Source organism: Prinia subflava, chromosome 2, assembly GCF_021018805.1.
Source record: "Prinia subflava isolate CZ2003 ecotype Zambia chromosome 2, Cam_Psub_1.2, whole genome shotgun sequence".
NCBI lineage: Eukaryota > Metazoa > Chordata > Aves > Passeriformes > Cisticolidae > Prinia > Prinia subflava.
The window spans coordinates 49146969-49165723 of record NC_086248.1 but is presented as its reverse complement, the minus strand read 5'-3'; the positions used below and the strand labels follow the sequence as shown (position 1 = coordinate 49165723).

Sequence of the window (18755 nt, the reverse complement as noted above, 5' to 3'; positions counted from 1 at the left end):
ACCCTTACTGTACTGGCTATTACTTCTTGTAATACAAGCAGGGCAAAAAAAGCTAATGACAGATGAGAAGACTGCTTGTCAGTAGAGACACTGGTGGCAGTGGGCAGCTCTAGACAGCTTCAAGGTTCACTGCAGATAAACTGTGCCATTAATCTAATTCATAGTCATAGTAATCATCATCTGTGTTCACTCCAACGCTGGAGGCCTCATTGGGTTTAATTTTCTTTCTGTCCTCTTTGCCTCTTTCCGTGGAAGACAGATTGTCTTCACACTGCTGCAGAATCTTTTTGGAAGACATCCAGCTTTCTCCTCGGCTTTGTGCTGGCGCTGCACACTGCCCTCCCCGGACATCCGTCCCTTTGGCCACCAGTGCTCTTCTGGTTCTGAGAAGGTCACAGGTGCAGTTCCAAGGGTTTCCATCTAAATACAGATGACGAAGACGAGGTAAATACTCCAAGACTTTGCGATCCAAGACAGATATCTTGTTATTCCGTAAATTTAAAACCTGAAGCTGTTTCAAGTCCTTCAGCTCTTGTTCTCCAACATCCTCTATGTCGTTTCCTTTTAGATCCAATCTAGCAAGCGTGTCTGGAAGTCTGAACAAAAATAAAACAATACAAAGGTGTTATGTTCATCATACTGTTTTTGCAAGTGGAGTATTTGGTGGTGGGTATTTGTTCAGGTACATCTGATGTACTAGAATAAAGTTGTCACTAAAAAATACAATCTTTTGCCAAAACAGATGTTTGTATTGGGTTTGGGTTGGGTTTGCTTGTTTCTACTCTGTTTTTATGTTATAGGTGTACTGTGCACCCTTGAGCTGTTTTCCCAAAGTACTGCTGTTCTGACCAGTACTGACTGTTCATGCAGCTGAACTGAACAGCAGTCCTGTGCTGTACTATGAAAAAAATTAGCTGCTTAATTGACTGCCAAGTTTAAAAATGCTTTTTGTACTCTTCAATACCAATGACCAAACTATAGCACCATAAAAGACCAAAAGTTTAGACAGTCGTGGCAACATTGCTCCTTCAACTACTTCTATATATGATTTGTTTAAAAACGTTTTTTAGTTCATAAAGAATTAGAATTTTTCCATTTTATTCTCCTGCTCCCATCAGACTCAAACATTAATCATCACAGCAGTAATCCATCTGATGATATGCTGTTAAGAAATCAACAACAGGGAAAATATAAATGCTTTTAAAATAGTAATTTCAAGACTTAGAATTGGTTACATTTAGAAGAAGAGAAAAATTTGATAATCTCTGGATATGACACTAAACAGGTCAATATAATTCTTATTTTCATGTACATTACAAATTTATATGAAAAGATGTTAATTTCAAAAGTCTTGCTCATTTATGATCTTTTTATTTCCCTCTGATATAGTTAGTGACAAGTGCTTAACAGAAAGGCATAAGCATGGAATATCTTTAATAAAATTAATTTGAAAGTATCTTAAAAATAAATTAATTTGAAAGTATCTTAAAAATCACCTTACTATGGTAGTATGCAAGGTGATGAAATTAAGAGTCAAGGTTACAGATTTTAAGAAAACTTGAATTAAATTCTCAGGGAAATTATAATCATATTACCAAGATCTATTTGGACTAGAACAGCAGTGTACTACAAGATATGGGATAGTCGGTGACCCTCACTCACTGTTTTTTGTGAAGACCAGTTTGAACCTCTTAAGCTGAAAGATGGTTTCCAGATTTGTGAAAACCTGATGAGTTCAATGTTACTGTTTCAAGAGTAGAGCAGTTCTGTATTGTGCTGATTTTCCCGGGGAGAAATTCACATATTGATATGGTGATTCACTTCACAAAATCTGACGTTATCAAATGCTTGTGACTGCAATAAATCAATTTTGAAACTTAACTACAGACAATTATATCTGCCCAATATGACACACTAATGTCAGAAGGGCACTCTGGGGTAAAACCCTAGTCCCACTGATCTCAAAGGCAGTGGGAAATCACCCAAGAGGTCTATCCAGACTGAGTACAGCCCAAAGCCTGACCAGCAAGTCCTTAAGCCTGTGAAGACTCTTATTGTACTAATGTTCAACTTAAACTTTATGGCTGTATTGTTTGACTTCAGGCTGTGTTGATCTAGAGAAAATAAAGCCACTGAGTACATGACTGAGTGCCCTGCAGCTGGAAGAGGAGCCGCGCTCACTCGGAGCTGACCATGGCAGCCATACTGTGCTACTGCCACTCCAAGGAATATCATCAGATTCTTCTCTGCATTTTCACCACACCCTGTAGGATTTTATGAGGTATGGCTCTTCTTTAAAAGTCCTGAAAATACTTGGGCTTGTGGATTATTTTCTTTTTAGAAAAGAAGAGAAAAGAGCTTTCTTTCTCCTCATTTCTGCAGAAGACCTGCTAAGACCCATTCACTTTAGCATATCAGTCATATCTTTTAACCTTTTACACCTAACAGAGTTCTCAGATAAAAGTCAAAAGTAATAATTTTGTTTTCTGTATATCCATGAGTACCTTGTCATCATCAGACAATTAAATTACGTACATCAATTTTATTTCTTGTCTTTTTTTTTTCACCTCTTTTATGTTTACATTCCTCCCTGGGGATCTGTATTTACTGTTGGAATGAAAGGTCCCCAATATCTCCTTAAATGTCATACTGTTTAAAGGCTAGTAGAGAACACCTTCCTATTAATTCTCTTGACTACGAAGGTTGTAAAATAAGATGGATTAGACAATATTAAAGTAACTACAAAGCATTAAACATTCCTGTCAAGCTAGTCTGAAATCAAATATTTATACACCACTAAATCACTTCCTGATTATAAAGTTGTTGCCAAATAGATTCAATTGCTAAAAAACATGATGCTAGATGAATTGAATTTTTACTGTGTTATTTATTTAGACTAGTTAAACCTGTCCACAAGTCATAAAAATAAAGTGCAACAGTCCAGTTTTGCTAAAGGAGTTGATGTTAACGGAATTACTTCATTATTTTTATGCCATCTTATTGCATAGCCTTCTGTAATAATAAAATTGCCACTTTATATCGGAACAGCCTCCATTTGGCTTAATATGCCATCTCTGATAATGGCCAGTTCCAACACTCACATAAATGTGAGAGATCCTCTAAGCAGAGCATTAATGAACACAGTGTGCCCAAGGGATTTTTTTTGTGCTCTGTTGACCAGAATTTTTCTTATAGCCTGAAGCTGGAGACTTTATATGCATTCCAGATACCTTGTGATGTGTGAATTTAATGAAGTTGGGAATGCCAATATCACTGAAAAACCACATTCTTTTTGAACAGATTCAGCTCCCAAAATCTTAATATTTTAAGAATAATAAACTGGTGTGGCTTGGTAGAAACATCAGCTTTAAAATGACTATCTATCCTTTCTATTAGATGCTCTATTATTTTTCTTTTGTGGGGCAAACTAAATCTAAGTAGCAGGATAACCTTGGTCGTAAGTCTATTGCATTCTCCTAGCAAGTTCTTATTGGTGTGCTAATTAAATAAAGTGGTCTCACTGGCAGGGAGAGATGCAAATTGAGCATTGGGGGTCACAGATGTAATGAGAGTACCTCTACTCTGAGACTGCTAACTGGAGTGCTAATTAGTGCTAGTTACAGCAACGAGTTTATGGTATGGACAGGCTTCTTCCATGACCAGGTCTGAATATCAATTTTTGGCTCTCTTTCCCGTAACTCAAGGAAGGAGAGATGACACCTGGGAGCCGGCTGTCCTGACATTCACTTGCCTCAGTGGAATAGAACTGAGGAGATTCTGTTCCAGCGCCAGATTGGAAAGCTGCGCACACTGCTGGAGAGCTCCCGCCTCAAACGTGCTGACAGCGTTGTTGTCGAGAAACAAGTGCTTCAGGTCTTGGAGTCCTTGAAAGTCCTGTGCTGTCACCCTCTGGATCAGGTTATTGCTGCAGTCGAGTTTCTGCAGCCTGCCGGGCAGCCTGAGGGGCACAGCGTGGAGCTGGTTCTTAGAAAGCTCCAGTGTGGTTAAGTTAGAAAGAAGCTGGGCACCATCTATTGATGTCAGCTGATTTTCTGACAGAAGGAACTCAGACAGATTTTCTAGGTGTTTCACATCTCGCAGTCTCACCATTTTAAGTTGGTTTTTCTCTAATTTTAGAGACAGTAGGGATTTAGGTAGGTCAAGAGGAATTTTTATCAGAAAGTTACCACTTAAGCTGAGAAAATGTAGACTTTGGAAAGATGCGAAGAAGTTTGTTGGGAACGAATTCAGTTTGTTATTGTCCATGCTCAGATATATCAGTCTAGGAAGCCTAAGTGGTGCAGACACAGATTCCATGTTGTTGCCATCCAGGATCAGACTTTGTAAATTGTAAAGGGAAGAAAATGCACTTGGAGGCAGAGTTGCAATCAAGTTGTTGCGAAGATCGAGCACCCTTAGTTTTATCAAACCTGCAAAATCAGATGCATGCAGAGCATTGATGGAGTTATCAGCGAGTTTTAAAATTTCAAGGCCAGATGGGAGAAAGGTGGGTATTTGCTTTAGCTGATTTTTGCAGAGTTCCAGGGACTTCAAGGTGCTCAGATCTTTGAAAGTGTTGTTTTCTATTGATTCTGTGCCACTGCATGACAGGACCAGCTCTTCAAGGACTGACATTCTCCTGAAGTCAGTAAACTTAAAAAGAAAAAAAAAATTATTGTGGTTGTACAATTATAGATATCCTCACTGGTTACTCCTTCTGGATGCTTGGACAATTGCTAGTATTGCTGAAATTGCTAGTAATGCTGAAAACCAATATATTTAGATTGAGAAACCAAAATAACTGGTAACAGTAGAGGTATTACTATAGGTACCTGTGGTTTGCCAGTATTTACTTGCATTTCTAGAATTTTGTGGTTTAAGTCTATGCTGTGTCAGGTTTTGAGCAAGCACATACTTTTGAAGAAGGAATATTTCTTTTATTTCCTCCTGGTAGATAGCCTATATAAAATGGAAAGCTAACATCACCAGTGGCAGAAATCTTTGCAGAGAGTGGATGGTTGTTAAAGTTCATTGTGCTCCATGGGGCTTGCTAGGGCACTTTTGAGTTCATGATACAACCGTTTCCATATATCAGCAATACTGGCCCTGCAGCATGTATTCCCCAGAAAATATCTTTACCTCTTGCTACTGTTTTGGCAGAAAACTAAAATTCAACATTTTTTCTCCACCACTAACTTTTTTTTTTTTTTTAATAAAAACCTCACTTATTAATATGATCAAACCAAAAGTCTCAGATCAGCCTGGCCTGAAAAATCACCTCTGTGGAATAGAATGTTTTCACAGAAACTTAGATTTTATTAGTTAGTAATAAACAGATGCTTTGCAGTGGTAAATAGTACTTAGCAGTAGACTATGACTATAATATCGAGAGGCACACAATTGTTTCATTATTTTTCTGCTCTGTTGGAACATGGTTGTTGCCATCTTGAATCTCAAGCAGCAAACCTAAGTGAATCTGGCAGCTTTTTCTAAGCTCAGATAGGAGGAAGCATGCAATGAGGGTGAGCCAGGGAGTTCTCCAAGCACACCAGCTGCTACAACACTGGTTTTCTGGAATTACCAGATATGCTTCCCATTGACCCCGGTGACTGAGTCTTAAAAAAGTATTTATAGAGGAATCCCCCCAAAAAAGCAACTTGAGCAGGTCTTCTGCACAGCAGTGATGGGAAGGAGTGTCCTCATGCCCTTCAAGCCATGTCCAAAAACATCTCACGACAGGTCTCAGGGACCACACCAGTTAAGAGATGCTAAAGTAACAGTAGATTCTTCATGCCATTTCCCCCAGGGCTTGGTAGCTCCCAGCATGTTTTACTCTCACTGGGGGAAGTTATACAGCCACAGCATAACCCCTATGCTGTTCCGCAGCATAACCCCTATCCCAGTCAGGAATCTGTATGGAGGGCAGTACAAGTCCTTTTGCAGGACAGGTGCTGGGTAGTAATTTTATTCCATAATTCTGGTTGGATACACTTGCCTATCATACTTGTGTAAGTGAAATTAGTTCATAAAGGTGAGTGTTAAAAGATTCTTACAGCTTCATTTGTCCAACTCTGGCATATTTTTGGTCTCTATCTCTTTATCTTAGCTACAAGCTCTGCATTTTAACTTTTGTTAAAATTAAAGCCTGCACAGCTGTGAAAGACAAGCCAGATTTCATTTTGCTGTGGTATCCTTAGTTTATCTTTCTGATTAACTTTATTCTGTCTTGCAAAGCAGTTTCTGAATTGCAAAATTTGATGCAATTACTGAGAAAGTATAGATATGGAACCTCTCTTGAAGCAGATTTCTCCATCAATTATATGTAAATTCAATAAGGGAATGAATGTACCTCCACTAAAACCTTATATTCTCAACAGTAAACAACAAAGTTGTCCAAGTTATACAACTTTATTTTTCTATAAATCAGTGTTTTGTGTATATGTAGCAATATAGCAATATCAGAACTGCTGATGTCCAGTTTTGGTCATGATTTGGAATGTGATCTTGTATATAGGAATGAGCTGCATTGGTCAAGAGCACAAAAACACAATCAGATGTAATTATAAAACCATCTTATGGAAATTGAAACAATTATGAATCTTCACAATTTAACACATTTTCTCCTATGAATTCAAAAGCAATGTTTTCAGCTTTTCCTCAGTTGATTTCTGTATGCCTCTAAAAGGCTTAATTTTCATCTTATTAAATGACAGAGAGCTGTGAAGGTCAATGTACAGACATTTGCTCTGTATTAATGTTAGGCTTCTTAATGTGGATTATTATCATTTCTATTTTCCACCTATTTGGTATGTGTTGCTAAGCTTTGTGACCATGCTGTTTTGAGACTTAAACATTTATCTATCCATACTATTCATAAACCACCCAGTCTTTCTAATATGAATCAAAACCTATTTGAAAGCCTACCAGCTCTTTTTTCACCAGGAAGAAGTGTATTTACTGGATTGCCTGTAAAGGGATACTATTATAGTTTTATATTTTAAAATATTGATCTCCTGAAAGTGGACCTACTATGCTGTTATTTAATACAAATATTTCCAGTAATTTGTAATTTTAATTACTTGTTTGTTTGTTTGTTTGTTTTCTTTGTTGCTGTGACCTGGGATATGTTATAAGGAGTTTTTTTAAGACAGCACCCTATCCTGTGGACAAGGTAGATTATTGTGTTTTAGCAGATAAAATCCCATTTATTAATATAGTTAGAAATAAACTAAATTTTAAATTGGGAGTAAACGGGTTTTGGTTGATCTTCAAATCAAGGAGGACACAGAAAATATTGAAAAAAAAAGTTAAAATTAATCCAGTTTTGTTATTATAAAGTCTGTTTATAACAAACCCCAGGTTGTAAAATTACCAAAAGCAAAAATCCCAGCTGCTGTTTTTAGTGCTGATCAGCCCTGTCAGAAAAAATACAAATTTGACCTGGGTAAAAAACAAATCTGCTATTTTTCTTTATTTTTTTTAACATACTGGATTTAGCATACAAATATATATTATTTTTAAATTATTATTTCTTCACAATTTTAATAATAATCAATGCAAATTAAGTTGCGGAAGTAATTGAAACAACACTTTTTTATTCTTCTGAGGCAGTTAATTGCTAAACTATAATATTTGTGAATGCTTACATAGTCCCTTGGAGGTCAACTGTGGGAACTCAGGGCTTCCATTCGACTTCTTTAGGAAAGTATGTTATTTTCTCAATGAGTAGGTAAATAAAGGAATTTTAAAAACCAAGCAAATTAAAAAAAACCAAATCAAACCATTCAAATGAACAAAAATCCCACACCAAACCCCTAAAATCCTGTGGAGTTATTTCAGTGCTTGCAGACATGTACTTTACAAGCAGAAATGTTTCCCTAAGCACTATAATATGTGCCAGTGGAATTGCTCAGCTGTGTAAAACTAAGCATAGGTATTTATGATCTCAAGACCTCAGAAGTATTATTTGTTGCATGGGAAAAAATGTAAAAAATATATCCAAGGACACAATATAATTTTAAGGAAACAGCCTACATAATTACAAGGACATGGTGTGAAAGAATTTCTTTCCTTTTAGTGCAAAGTCAGTAGTAGCTGTAAGGCAGACTCATAGCCAGTAGAATTAATGCATAAAGTGGAAAACTCTCTTCTTAGATGGTTTCGCACACCATTTGTTGTGATCAATCATAAGACATTTATCCCACCACTCCATTCACTTATATCCAACATTTAAACATTTTACAACACCTGTCTTCTGCTCCAGTCAGAAACTAAGGCCACTTTACTTATAACTGAGGAGCTGCTGACAGGCACAGAGAACTAGCCTAAGAAATGGAAAATGGCTCATCTTACTTCTCTTGGAAAGAAAATAATGGGGAAGAGGAGGAGGAGGGAAGAGTTTGCACAGGAACTGTATTTCCTAATACAGAATTCATTTGACAAATCTTTTGTTTACCCCAAGTATAGCTAAATCACACCAATGTTTGACTCTTGTGGGTGTGTGAGATAAAACAAGAAGACCAGAGATATTAGTAGCAGCTAAAAGAGTAAACTTTCTCAGAGGAAAACTGTACAATTACTATTTCTCAGTGGGTGACAGGTATTCTAGATGCTGCTCTAAGCTGCCTTCCAGCTTATTTCATTCAGTCCTGAGAGTGAAATCAAAGATGCATTTAAGAACAGTTAAATTCTTTGTAAGAGAAAATATATCTCATTTGAATTGTACATTTATTATTATTTGTAGGAAATTGCTGCACAGTAAGTATGTGTAATACAGGTGGTTATATTTCCCTTGTGTATTTCCCATCTATACAAGGTTGTATTTCCCATCTATACAAGGTGAATTTATTAAATAAAAGTATTTCAGGGTAGGAAACAAAGAAGCACCATTCCAGAGTGCAGTGCAAGATGAGCATAAGCTGATGCCTTTAAAAATGCGAACCAGTAGTGCCTCAAGAAACCCAGAATAAACTTTTTCTGGCACAAATAGCACAAATAGCTGGCAGTTTTGGTTAGAAGCTGCTCTCATTTATGTCGGTTAGTAGATAGGCCTGGCCTTGCTTTTAAAAATATCTCAAGCTGTTCCTTAGACTCAAACTTACTTCCTCTGCCATTTCTAATAGCAGCTGTACCTGACACTTGCAGCTCCAGAGAGAAAAAAGAGCTTCAATTTCTTTCATTTGGGAAATTATTCTAATGACATAAACCCTTTCATTTTACTGTGAAAAAGTATTATATTGTATCAAAAATAGAAAAAGCTTTTAACAGGTTAAAAAATTTACTCTGAAAGTCAATGGTTATTTGACCATATACAAAACAAGTCAACTTTTAGCTGGCAGTTATAAAATACTATTTTTTTTGAGTTTCATACAAAATATCATTGTGACAGCATGAACTAGTGCTTGGAGACTGCAGGAACATGGAAACACTACAGGAATATATTTACATATCCTTAAAAAGTCAGTAAAAATAAAACCAGATCTGGCAGCACTTTGGCAGTTTTTAAGACATGGGAAAAGATCCTCTCCTCACTAGATGCCACCACCATCTGGGAAGCTCAACTTTCAGTTATGGTGCACTACAAGAAGTACTTTTTCTGGGTTTTCTTACCTGGAGTTGTTTAATTTTGCTGTGGCTGATGTAGAGTCTCCTGGTGGTGAAAGGAATCTCTCGGGGGATCTCTGTAGCCCTGTAGCATTGCACTGACTGGGCAGGGTCACAGCTGCATCTTCTCGGGCAAGTGGTACTTAGGGCACTGTGAAAAGACAAGGAAACTAAAAGGTAAGACAAATACATCTTCCAAAACAGGAACTCTGGAATTGCCTCGGCAACATACAGCTTGAATTAAGCACCAAAGCCCTTTTATACCATGAGATCCGATAAAAGGATATTATGACTGTGTGTTTTATCCCAGTGAAAAAACAGCAAAAACAATACTGTAATTTGCCTGGGTTAAAGTGTTGGCAGGCATTACAAAGAGTGAGAAACTTAAACAGTGATAAGGTACATTTACATTTGTAGGTATGTGAAATTAGTGTTATTTATTACCTGACAGCTAATCTGCAAACATCCATATTATCTTCAGTTTCCTAGTTTTGTTAAATGTGACACCATGGAATTAGTCGAGAAAAGATAAAGAGCTGTTTTATAGTGGGGCTGTAAAACCTTTGTATCTTCTGTGACCCAGGATTAGAAACAGTAAAACCACAACTACAGCCAACACTGAAGCTTTTTTGCTCTTCCTCTTGCATTATTCAGGCCACCACCCAAAACCTTCAAACTCAGGCTGCTACTATTTTAAAGTTAAAACATTCTGTTAGTTTTCTGAATGTCTGTGGTACAGCTGAATGTTGCTGCTCGGACAAAAAAATCACCTCTTGTTGTGTAATTCCCATAAATCAAAATTTAATTATTCTTGTACTTGAAAATTATAAATGGGAAATACTTGAAAGCATTTAGTATAAATCAAGTGGTAGATAATCAGTAAGACCTATTTACTCCATGACAGATGGAGAACAGAAAGATTTCCCCTAGAGTTTTCTCTCTGCTTATTAGTGCTTCTCTGACATATCTGCTAGCAATGCCAGCTGGAGATAAAAAGTTTTGAAAGGCATATGGTTTTGGTTGTTCTCATTTTCCTTTGTACTCGAGCAGTTTACAACATACAAACCAGTGAGCTTTTGAAATCTTTGTATCTTAATACACTGATCTGCTTTGCACTGTTACCTGCTTGCCTCCATCCTCTCCATCATATCTTCAGAAGCAGGTAATCCTATTCCTTAAAAGCAGACTAGGCTAGTTATTTTTCCAAGCAGAAGATAATGTCAAGTTGATTTGACAAATGGATAACAGAACTGGGGGCAGTCCTTGATGGGAATGCCTATTGGATGCAGCTGGGCTTACACTGGACAATTGCCATATTCCTTCCTGAAGATCCTTCTGTCTCCTTAATCCTCTATACTGTGAGAGCAGAACTGCAAGCCAGCATTTGCTAAACCAAGCAGCAAGAGCAGAAACCTTTTCCAAAAGCAGCCTGTGAAATTGGCATGTTTAACAAACTTTGCAGAAAAATCCTGCCTGACTTATGCCATAGTGATCACTTAAGCAAAAATGAGTGAGTGGGCAGCTTCATCAACTGTGCAATAAAGTGTTTTAATGTATCTCAGTCTAGGGTTTGATACTTGGTTTGTGGCTTTGACTTTTTTTCCCCCTACAAGAGTCAAAGTATTCAGACAAAAGTGTAAATCCTTTCTGTATATTGACAGCTACTTGTGGTATATTTCTTTGATTCCATCTTTCCACTGACTCCGGTTTACATTCTGGTGCAACTAAGACAGTAATGCTCAGCATCCTATGTAGGAATTTGTCTTCCTTAAGAATGTCATCAAAAACAACTGCTTTCTGCTCCTGGAAGGTCAAAAGAAATGAAGATCCAACCCTACGGTTTGGAGTTGAGCTCTAGAGTACTGCAGTCAGTCTGCAAATCCCTGTAAGAACCATGGATTGGATCCTTCCGTGTTCTGTAAATTTTAGATCAGTCAGCTGATGTCAGAATTCCCAGCTGTGGTCACAAGGTAACTGCACCATAATAAGGTGCAATATTCTTGGCTCTTGGCATTTTTTTGTAATGTCTCTATCCTTTTCAAACTAATGAAAGGAAACATTATTAGTTTAATAGTTCATTTCCATTATATTTACAACAATGATTTAATCAAGAATTATGATATGTATCCATTAATTTCTCACATATTTCTACTTTTGGCAGCTAGGTAATTTAAAGCAATAGCTATAAAAGATGATGTCCTATTAAATGTATTCTGTACAAATTCTCACATCAGAGCTGATGACTTTGCTTTTGCATAAAATTATGACCTGCGGGCATTTTATTGGCTTCAGGAGACCTGATGGCAACAGAACAGACAAAGAGTCCCAGAAGTCTCATAAGCTTAGCAGGAAGTTGTGAGCTATGCAACAATAATAAAAAACCAAAACCAAAACCAACAAACAACAAATAAATAAAAAAACCCAAACAAAAATATTTATCACCATTCCAGAAGCTCTGTATTGGATGTAGCCCTGCTGGCCCATGAGTTGCACAACCTCACAGCACAGAATCAGTGTGGCCATTTCCTGCCAGCAGTTTTTATGCAAACTCTCCCCAGCTTTTGAAGAGGATTCCTGTGCAGGACTAAAGGCATGATCTAGCACTCCATCACTCCTGTGTCAGAAAGAATGAGCAATAGCATCCAAACCTGCCTGTGTGAGAAGCCCCAGGGGCACATCATACACGGTGTGTTCTTTAACCAAAGGCAAACACTTCTGATCAAAACCTGCAAAATCCCAAGTCTGTGTCAGGCATTGTCTTGCTGGCATCTAATAAGGACATTGATTAAATATATTGGAGAAATTTGGATAAAGCATAAGCTTGATTTGCTGGAACTTAGATCTTTCAGGATTGCTGCTTTTATTTCAAATCTGAAATAGGGCACATAAAGGACTGTAAAGTTTGGTGGGTTTTTTCCAAATATATCAGTTAGCCAAATAAAAATATGCTATTTTTGTACAAGCCTTGCTTCACACAATATTTCAGCAGTACTAATGTATGAACCTTCTCTTTCTTCACCAGAGTCACAGGTTTGACAAAAGCACACACATTTAGGTCAATGTAACTTTTTAACCTGAGATTTAGAAAATGACATAAAAAAAAGATGACATTAAAATGGGAAGAAAAAACTTGCAAAACTCTAGTTATGGAGTGTTTAGAAATGTCTGAAGAAAGCCCATAAAACCTGCAGGTGGATCCCTTGTAATGTACTATGGCACAGACCATGCAAGGGAAGATACTGTCTTATCACAAAATACATGGAGAAGCTGATATTTTGCAGTGGGGGTGTCCCTTGCCTATGGAAAAGAAAAATTGCAGCAAAAGACCAGCTCAGGGCTTGCACAGGGCACTGATGGGAGCTTGATCCCTGAGGGATGTCACAAGCAGAAGCAGTTTGGCAAGTAGGAACTGCTAAGTGATGGCGTATGCTCTAAAGAATCCTTGGCATATTTAAGTGCCATATGCTATCAAGTGCCTGCCACTGAGTACATGTGAATTTATAATTATTTTTTTCTGGAGGTTTTTGGATTTGGACCAGTTTTTGATAGGGACAGAAAATGGCATTTGTCTGCTGCAAAGGCTACCTCCAAACAAGAACTCCACTCTTCAGAGCGGATCAGGCTGCTACGGGAAACACACTCATAACATTGTTTCTCAAAACATTATGCTTCCCTTAATCATCTGTTGAAATATCCTGAAATGCTTTACAGAAATGTTTCCTAAACAAAGAGCCTCAAAGGATTATAATGAATCAAGAATGTCAGCAAATGGATTCTAGGCCAATTAATAAGTCCTAATTAAAACAGAAGTTATACATGTATAAAAAAAACTATTTTGTGTTTTAATCCTACAAAGCAGAGTTTCACAAAAACAATCAGAGACTTGTCTGGGAAAAAACAAATCTCGATTTTCTGAAGCCAAGAACTTTGTAGAACTGTTTTTATCCATTTTCATAGTATGTGGAGAAGGTGTGTTCTAACTCCAGGCAAGGTCATCTTCATACACTGGAAACAGCTGCTGGATGAGTTAAAGCAGATTTTTCTTCCACACAAAAAGGTAGGTTTGCTTTTCTTCCCCCATGCTGGCAACACAGAAGAGATGCAAGTTATAACCCCTTTGGAATTTCTCACATTTTGCTTGTCCAGGGCACATTTGCATTCCAGAGGAACTAGCACAGTGAAACAGATTGAAAGGAATGAAATTTTGTTAAATGGAATTTCACATATTGAGGAGTTTTACTCATTGCCAGTTTTATGAGCGCTAAAGGATTCTAGCCCAGATCAGATGCATCTGGGGCAGGCACCCCACAGAAAACAACCAGCCTGCAGGAGGTCAATTTAAATAATTTCATACACATATGCCACTAATGATGCCTTCAGCGTTGTAGGCAATGGCATCTGCTTGATGGAGGAATGTTTTTCATTAATTGAGCCACAGAGAGCGTTCTGCCCAGGAAATGAGAGATTCATGGGTATGAGGGTATGGTATAATGACAGTTTCCTTTTAATGACATTACAAGTAATTCCCAAAAAGGAATGAAGGGGGGGAAATAAAGAGGGTAGATCTGATGGCTGAGTCTGTTCTCAGCCTAGAATTAAACACTGAGGTCTTTGTATGTGAACAATTTATATAAGATCTGTAATTAATGTGTGTGAGATCACGTCTTGTGCAGTACCACCTAAAAGTAAAGTGGCAGGGAGGGATTACCCAGCCAATAAGGGAACCAAAAAAAAAATCAGTGGAACTTTGCTAGTCCTGTAGGAAGCAAGTTAGTTCTGGCCCTCCCATTTCCTGTGAATATCTTTAGCTTTTAAAGCAGCCTGCTCGTAACTGAGCATCCAACAGAGTCAGAATGGAGCTTAAACTGTAAAAAATGTCTGCTGTTCAAACTGCAAGGCACAGGACTCGGAAACATCAGTTTTCTAAATTATACACACTGTATGCATAGAAAGAGGATTTCATTCTTGCATGCTGTAAAGCTGAATATTTTTGGCATGTCTTTTATTCATTTGTTAAAATAAAACAAAAATTCAGAATGAAAATAGCTAAGCATAAGTGTATGCATAGAAATAAGCATGAGACTAAGATCACAACAGCACTCTAAAAAAGAAAAGCTGGTCTGGAAAGTGACTTGTGAGACCAGTACAGAGTGGATAGTCAGAACAGTTGTCAGTAAACTGTTGCACCCATGGACTCACCCATGGACTGTAAAATGCAGCCAGCTATGAACTAGCCAGGCCTGCAAGGCAGGAATCACCTAAAATATAAAACCTAAAATCTCTGGGATTTGTTAGCAGAAATTTTCTGTAATGACAACTGAAAATGTATGGCCCTTCAAGTATCAGTGCAGGTGGACAACTCCCTCCTCTCTTTCAGAAAGGCGTGTGCTTCAGATGATTCTAATCATCTTCTCTCTTTCTTTTAGAACATGAAAATCTTGCTTTACCATCTCTTATTTTCTCCCATACTTTGATACTGTTAGATATCACCCGTTTCCTCTCTGTTTCCCCTTTGGTGCCCCCGCTTGTGACTGCACAACCACCCAGGCAATCAGGACATGCGAGATGCTTCAGCCCAAACCACACAGGAGGCGGCCTTGACACGTGCAGGCGCTGCAGCCTGGCACGCACAGCTGGGCAGCTGCAATTACAGAGGGTGAGCTGACCCTCGTGTGCAAACACACGGGTTGATATTGTAAATTCTTTGTGCAGAGGCTGGGGCTAACCAAAGGTTTGCGTTGTATCTCACACAACACTTTCCCAGTCTAGGCATGGACACTAGATACCAAATCTACAGCAGTGGAGATGTCGATCCAAGTAATTTATTTTTATATTTTGATTCAGGTATTATTTTGGAGTTTTCTTTTGTCTGAAAATATGTCCTCCTCATGCTTAAGGTCATTTGCTCTTTAAGCTCAAAACAAGTTTTCAGATTATTAATTAGGTACTCCAGTAATCAGTTAAAGTATGCAGGTTTAAATTTATGAAGGACTGTTTGTACTTAAAAGTACTTAATAGTGGTGTAATGAGATCTCATGTTCTCTATACCTTATTTAAAATAACTGAAATTATGTACATAAATTATATGTAGAGGAATTATCTGGTGATTAGCTTCACCAGCTCTGTCACTTCATACATAAGGTCAAAGGAGCAGATCACAAAGCTTTCAGTGAAATCTCTGACATTAAAGGCAGCAAATCCAAATTCTTCTCGACATATAACTTGCTTCAACTATATGATTGTTAGAAATATTCCTCAGACAGTTGACTCAGACTACTGATGTTCTTTAAATGTTCTTCAATTGCTTTGTTGATGTTATCAGGGTGTAGTATGCTACAGTTTACTTTAAATTGATTTAATCTAATTGAAGGTCAAAACTACTGACCTTTCTTGGGTTCAATTCCATAATTACTGCACAGCTTCCTTACAGAACAGAGCTACGGTTGCTCTAGGGGATTTTGGGAGGCATTTCAAGGGTAACTGGAATTGATCAGAATTTTCTAGGGGACCTGCAAGCATAGTTTTGGGATAAGTAAATTATTCATATGTATTACCCTTAAAAAAGTGATACTTGCTTTTACTTTCAATCCCTCTTTTACATAGTATTTCTGGTGAGGAATATAAATAGTAGCCCATGATAGCTACATTTACTGATTTTTTTTAATATAAAGCATTTCTTCTCATTTATCCATAAGCCAGCACATATTAGACAAATATTATGCTGCAGGTAAGCTTCTAAAAGGATTGTATTTGAGAAGCTAATCTTTGAGTGGAATAAGTAGAGACAAAACCTTGTTTGAGTGGTGAAATATAAGGGCATGCAAAGCAAAGTTAGCACTGATAAGGGATGAAAGAATTAAAAGTAATGACCACAGAACTCTGATACCACTGCAGATAAAGACAATTAAAGATATAGTGGGACTAACCTCTAAGCTAAAGGAAAAAGACACTAAAAACCTGAGAATAAGTGATTCTTTAAAAAGAAGCAGTCATACATAAATGACATGTCTAAATTTTTGTAGGCAGTATTTGCTATAGATATGTTACACGGTAACTATGGGAAACTTCTCTGTCAAGATAAGGAGATATTGTTCAAATGAATGATAGAGATATATGAGCAGAAACTGCCAATTTTTGGCTAAGTGATACATTACTGTTCCATTAAAAAAAGGCAAAAACTGTAACAGAATTCTATAGGTACTTCTCCAGTGCAGTACCAGACACAAAGTCAAAGCTAACATAAAACCTGATAGTCCTGAAATAATTCTCTTATGTGGCTGAACTAATTTAAACAATCAAATTAGTTTGGCTTTTGATCCAGCAAATACTTTGATTTTCTGTTGGATGTTGTTGTGCAAAAAAGACTGTTGATACAGCTTGAAGAATGAAAATCAGGATGAAGGTCAGGCAAATGCTCTTGCTCTGTGCAGCTGGGCTCCCTCCAAAGCACTTACAGCCTTTTCTCAGCTCCTGTTCTGAATACACTGACTTACAAAGCCAGAATGGTTTTTTGTAGGTGTATATAAAGGTGTCTGTAGCTTTTGTTTCCAGCATGAATGGATTTAACACTAAGACAATCCCCCATTAGTTGCCCATTTTGTTACTACCTATCTTCAATTGCAGTGCAGACAGTTTGAGTGGTGCGCTGGTTTTGTCTGGGGTAATTTTCTTCACAGTGTTTAGTGTGGGGCTGTGTTTTGGATTTGTGCTGAGCACAGAGTTGGTAGTGTAGAAATGGTTTTGTTATTGCTGAGCGAGGCTTACACATAGCCAAGGCCTTCTCTGCTTTTTGTACTGCCATGCAGTCAAGGAAAGTTGGGAGGAGACACAACCAGGATAGCTGACCCCAGCTGATCAAAGGGATATTCCAGACCATATGACATCATGTCCAGTATATGAAGTGGCAGGAAGAAGGAGAAAGTGGGGGATGTTTGGAGTGCTGCTGTTTGTTTTCCCCAAGCGACTGTTATACGTGATAGGGCCCTGCTCCTCTGGAGATGGCTAAACACCTGCCTGCCCATGGGAAACAGTGAATTAATTTTTTGTTTGCTTACTCAGCTTTTGATTTTCCTATTAAACTGTCTTTGTCTCAACCCACGAGCTCTCTACCTTTCACCTTCCTGATTCTGTCCCCAGTCCTGCTGGTAGGGCAGTGAGTGAGGAGCTGCATGGGGCTGTGGTGAAACCACAAAAAATGGCAAAGGGCAAGTGAACGGGTTTGTAACAACACTCTGTCAGCTCCTTGTCAAGCCTACAATAGCAGGTCCCAAAGGAAATGTGATACCTGCTGGTAGTGGTGAAATTTGCTTTTATCAAGCTCTTCTGAAAGCACAGATTGATGGGAGTACAATTCCTTCCTGCTCTGACATATCTCTCTGCATTCCAGGTGACTGGTCTAAGCACTGAGCTGTAAAGTGGTATCTTTCTGTCAATCCAATGTGTTCCAATCAATTATTTATGCAAAGTGGAGCAGGGAAAGAAGCTCACTCCAGGATGCCCTTCAGCCCCAGGGCTGTGTGTGAGGGGTGCCGGTGCCCTCACCATTATCTTGGTATCCCCTCTGCTGACTGGAGGCTCCCTGAGCTCCCCCTCTCTGGTGCTGCCAGAGTAGTTTGTGTAGGCAGGATTAGAGTCCTGGTCTGGGTTGAAGTGATCTGTTTTCTCTTTTGAGGTGGAATTACAACTTCGGTGCAATAAAAACAACCTGCATGTGTTCTCCACAAGAGAAAGAAGTGTAATAAAGCTCCCACTGAAATCAACATCAGAGTTGCAACATTTCAAAGGAGATGAGCTGTAACCAAGGAGAGTGCCATGGAGAAAGCACCCATGTGCTTATTCCCTGAAATTTGTTTTCATTTGCAGAATCAAAATGAGCAAAAAAAAAAAAAAAAGACATTTTATATGGTTAGAACTGCATTTATTCATGCTTCTAGTGATGCAACACTGCTGGTGGCTGTCCATTTGGGACTAGGCTAGATATTAAAAAGAAATTCCTTACCCTGTGGTTGGTGAGACACTAGGACAGGTTGCCCAGAGAAGTTGTGGATGCCCCATCCCTCTAAGTGTTCAAGGCCAGGCTGGATAAGACTTCAAGCTGTTTTAGTGGGAGCTGTCCCTGCATGTGGCAGGGGGGTTAGGGTTAGATGATATTT

General features: G+C 38.2%; 1 protein-coding gene across 1 annotated transcript; it reads right to left on the bottom strand.

The window, feature by feature from the left end:
- Nucleotides 1–148: 148 nt before the first annotated feature.
- On the bottom strand, nt 149–9795 carry LOC134547726 (nephrocan-like). The gene is made up of 3 exons (XM_063391855.1): nt 9610–9795; nt 3752–4653; nt 149–596 (listed from the first exon to the last, which is right to left on the bottom strand). The coding sequence occupies exons 1-3, from the start codon at nt 9793–9795 to the stop codon at nt 149–151; spliced, it is 1536 nt and encodes a 511-aa protein (XP_063247925.1).
- Between the last annotated feature and the right edge of the window lie 8960 nt (nt 9796–18755).

What these genes read in the sequence shown, in the direction of transcription:
- LOC134547726 (XM_063391855.1), bottom strand. Translation starts at nt 9,795, where the DNA reads ATGTATTTGTCTTACCTTTTAGTTTCCTTGTCTTTTCACAGTGCCCTA. An exon ending in GCAAAATTAAACAACTCCAG is followed by an intron (nt 4,654 to 9,609) that starts GTAAGAAAACCC and finishes TTTCTTTTTAAG; the next exon opens with TTTACTGACTTCAGGAGAAT. An exon ending in CTCAGTTCTATTCCACTGAG is followed by an intron (nt 597 to 3,751) that starts GCAAGTGAATGT and finishes ATTTTTGTTCAG; the next exon opens with ACTTCCAGACACGCTTGCTA.